General features: G+C 42.1%; 1 protein-coding gene across 1 annotated transcript; it reads left to right on the top strand.

The window, feature by feature from the left end:
* Positions 1-2,357: 2,357 nt before the first annotated feature.
* Positions 2,358-3,381, top strand: LOC108165247 (ERI1 exoribonuclease 2-like). The gene has a single exon (XM_033399891.1). It carries the CDS (start codon positions 2,542-2,544, stop codon positions 3,211-3,213), a length of 672 nt encoding a protein of 223 aa, XP_033255782.1. The 5' UTR covers positions 2,358-2,541; the 3' UTR covers positions 3,214-3,381.
* Positions 3,382-4,425: the final 1,044 nt, after the last annotated feature.

Below are 4,425 nucleotides of genomic sequence, written 5' to 3' on the forward strand. Positions count from 1 at the left end.
ATTCCTCTCCGACTTGGGGTCCGTATTTTGGCAACTCGGCGGGTTTGCCATTGGTGCTCGTCGTGGTCTTCCTTGGTGTGTCATCGTTTTCGCGGTTGATGAACCTGGAAGACTGCACCTGATCGGTTGCTCGGACCGAAGTGGAGTATCCGCGTGACCGGGTATGATTAGTCGTCACTTTATGGGGTATTCTCTTGGCGGCGAGTGAAAAAGTGGATGAGGTGTCTTAAATGTTGTTAGTCGGAGTTCGCGTTGGGGTCGGTGTTGTAGACCCGTTTAGGTTCGTTACAATTGAGGTTTGGAGCTTAAACAGAAGATACGAGAAAACTAACTAGCCAGAATAATCTGGAAGTCTGGATCAAATCGGATAATGATTATTATAACGCCGGAATGAAAATATTAATTTTCAATGGCTACGCAACGACGTTCACGCGCTTACTCATTTTCATTATCTCTCTCTATCTATCTCACTCTCACACACACTCTTCATCGTGCAGTATGCACTGACTTATTGTAGGGCATGATGAAATTATACACGGCGGTCTCGTCAAGAGCCGAAGCTCGTTCGTGTTGTCCCTTATCGTCAGTGCATGCTTGCTTGTTGATGCGGATAGTGTTGGGTAAACATTACTCATGAGCAACACAACACTATTCACGGACGAATTTTTATACCCGATACTCAAAATGAGTATTGGGGTATATTAGATTTGTGGTAAAAGTGGATGTGTGTAACGTCCAGAAGGAATCGTTTCCGACCCCATAAAGTATATATATTCTTGATCAGCATCAATAGCCGAGTCGATTGAGCCCTGTCTGTCTGTCCGTCTGTCCGTCCGTCCGTCCGTCCGTCCGTCCGTCCGTCCGTCCGTCCGTCCGTCCGTCCGTCCGTCCGTCCGTCCGTCCGTCCGTCCCCTTCAGCGCCTAGTGCTCAAAGACTATAAGATCTAGAGCAACGATGTTTTGGATCCAGACTTCTGTGATATGTCACTGCTACAAAAATATTTCAAAACTTCGCCCCGCCTACTTCCGCCCCCACAAAGGACGAAAATCTGTGGCATCCACATTTTGAAATATACGATAAAACCGAAAACGCAGAATCGTAGAGAATGACTATATGTTTTAGAGTGTAAAATCTCAACCAGATCGTATAATTATTATAGCCAGAATCAAGAAAACAATTTCATTCTTTCTCGCTCTGTCTCTCTCTAACACACAGGTTTCATGGTCGGCTTTGCCAATTGCAAAATATGAGTTCAAGGATCTCAGAACCTATAAGAGCCAGAGCAACCAAATTTGGTATCCACACTCCTGTGGTATCGGACCTTGACCGTTTCGTGTCCAAATTTCGCCACACCCCCCGCAAAGGACGAAAATCTGGGGCATCCACAAATCTAAGAGACTATTAAGGCTAGAGTAACCAAATTTGGTATCCGCACTTCTGTTAGATCTCACTATAAAACGTACATTTCAGAATTTCGCCCCACCCTTTTCCGCCCCCACAAAGGACGAAAATCTGTTGCATCCACAATATTGCACATTTGAGAAAACTAAAAACGCAGAATCATAGATAATGACCATATCTATCAGATTGCTGAATCTGGATCAGATCAGATCATTTTTATAGCCAAAAGGAACAAATCAATTTGCACTGGCTACGCAGCCCCCGACGTCACGCTCAGACTGATTTTCTGTCTCTCTCGCACGCACCTCTTGTCGTGTCGTTTAATATTAGCGGCGTCTGCCGGAGGAGAGCCATACTGACTTAGTATCGGGTATAACTGTAGAGTTGCGGTGTCCGCAGCAACTCACAACGTTCCCCCTCGTTTGATATGTGCTTAACCCTTTTGTTCCAACCTCAAAAAAATTTCATATTGCATATTAGATTATATAAATAGCATATACAAAAAAACTCAAAGAATTATAAGTAATATTTATATATTATGTAAAAGAACATTTTAATATTACTAAAAATTTTGAAGCAAAATTATTAATGGCTGGACAAAATTTAAATATTACTGTATCAGTAAAATCATTTTATTTTAAAATTTTAAACCCCACGAGCCTGTTGAGGGTTAATCAACATCAACATATGTCGTCTCACTCACACTTACTATACTATGTGTTTTTCACTCGCACTAATTGCTAGGGTATAAATTTAAAATCGCGGCCGTAGCTGCGACTCACAACGTTCCTTTTCGTAAAAGGCACTAAACTTTGCTTTTCACTGCGCTTTATTTACCGACTGACAATTGTACTACAAAGTCGCATTTTATTAAAAATCGATAGATATCGAATAAATTCACAAATCCCAATGATAGGTCAAAAGTTATCGTTACTCAGCAAAAACTGCAAGCACTGTCAAAAAAACGACAGCATATTACATTACAAAGAAAAAGAATTCAATTGGAATTGCACAAACACAGTCGGCCTTCATAAAAGTGTACAAAGCAACTGGGCTAATACATCAGAGAATATTCCTGAAAGGAGCTCGTCCAGATCCAGTTAACGAAACAGAATTCACGCAAATCCAAGCAGTTGACAATGCATCCTTTTACTTATGCCATATCCGTGAACTTCGTGGCCACCTGCTGGGAAAATCAACCGGCTCAACAATTTAGATTGTCGGAGATAATTGAGTTCCCAGCCATTTTGGTCAATCTGAAAACGGGTATGGTCGAGGCGGAGTTTCACAAGTACGTGATGCCCGTGGAGTCGCCGCAACTGAGCCAATACTGTACCAGTCTGACGGGCATTCAGCAGAAGACTGTGGAGGCGGGAGTGCCACTGCAGACGGCACTCAATTCCTTTATCGAGTGGCTGAAGAAGGAATTGAGCGCCCGCAACCTGGTGCTACCAAAGATGAGTATGACCAATCCACAGGGAAACTGTTTCTTCGTCACCTGGGCGAACTGGGACTTTGGAATCTGTCTTGCCAAGGAGTGCGCACGCAAGAATATACGTAAACCAACCTGCTTCAATCAGTGGATAGACGCGAGGGCCATCTACAAGAAGTGGTACAAGTATCGTCCCTTCAGCTTCGACAATGCCCTGGCCCATGTGAGGCTGACCTTCCAGGGACGTGCTCACTCCGGCATCGATGATGCCAAGAATCTGGGCAATCTCATTTGCAAGATGTCTCGTGATGGAGCCCCCTTTTCGATCACCAAGGATCTGACACCACATAAGGAGCTCAACGAGAACCGTGGCTTCTGAGCTTAAGCGGTCAGCCATCAGCCATCAGCCATTAGCCATCCCAGCCAGAGCCAGAGCCCCCCAGCCAGAGCATAATAATCCATTTGTTTGTTGGATTATGTTTAATATTCAACGCCACAGTAACCCAAGGACACTAATGCTGACTAAGAGATGGGCCCAATTTAAACACAAATGTAAACGCCAAATAAGATTATTGTTTTTTTATTATCTACATAATTTCTTTTGACAGAAATAACGACTTGACATTTGAAGTGCGTCGCCATCGCAGCAAAGCCCCAGCACCTGCATCTGGATATCAAAAGCCAGCAAGAAAACCACAACACTAAAAATCCACTCATTTATCCTATTGGGTGTAGAGAATGATTATGAGTTTTGCATAATCTGAACACAAATGTAATAGCAAAATAATTATCTTGTTTTCTTTTTATATTTTATCTAACATAAATTAAATTGATGTGCATCGCAATGACAGCCGATCGCCTGCCAGAAGCCATTAGCCATCCCACCAAAGCAGAATGAGCCAGAACACAAAAAAAGCCATTTATTTATTTGATTATATTTAATACACTTAATACGCTGCGTAGCCACTGCAAATTGATTTGTTCGGTTATAATAATGATCCGATCCGATTCAGATTCGGCAATCTGGTAGATATGGTTATTCTCCATGATTGTTCAAAATTGTGGATGCCACAGATCTTCGTCCTTTGTGATGGCGAAAGAGGGTGGGGTGAAATTTTGAAATACATATCACTAGGCGCTCATAGGGACGGACAAACGGACGGGCGGACAGACAGACATGGCTCTATCGACCCTCGACTATAGATGCTGATCAAGAATATACATACATATATACTTTATAGGTTCCTTATGAAAGGGGGGGTATACAAATTGTTCTTTTTTTTTTTGTTATGTATTTTATCTAATTTCTTTTGACAGCAATTGATATGAATTTAAATTTGATGTGCATCGCAATCGCAGCTACCACATCTACAATCTAAACACCTACGTACGAGTACATCTAATCATAGCAATAAATATGGCCTTATAGCAAACACATTTTGCTACTATTCATACTTACTTGGTAATGATTAGCCATAGTCTTCAATATGGACTTATTTTTTCATCGATTTTCATCGCCTACACTAGGTGATACGGTATAAAAAAAAGATTAAAACATCCAGGAACAGGAGGTTGGGAAGATCCTACCGCC

The sequence above is a fragment of the Drosophila miranda genome, unplaced genomic scaffold (genome assembly GCF_003369915.1).
Source record: "Drosophila miranda strain MSH22 unplaced genomic scaffold, D.miranda_PacBio2.1 Contig_AX1_pilon, whole genome shotgun sequence".
Taxonomy (NCBI): Eukaryota; Metazoa; Arthropoda; class Insecta; order Diptera; family Drosophilidae; genus Drosophila; species Drosophila miranda.

Bases quoted from the DNA above. Each gene is read 5' to 3' on its own strand.
- LOC108165247 (XM_033399891.1), top strand. From the start codon at position 2,542: ATGCATCCTTTTACTTATGCCATATCCGTGAACTTCGTGGCCACCTGC.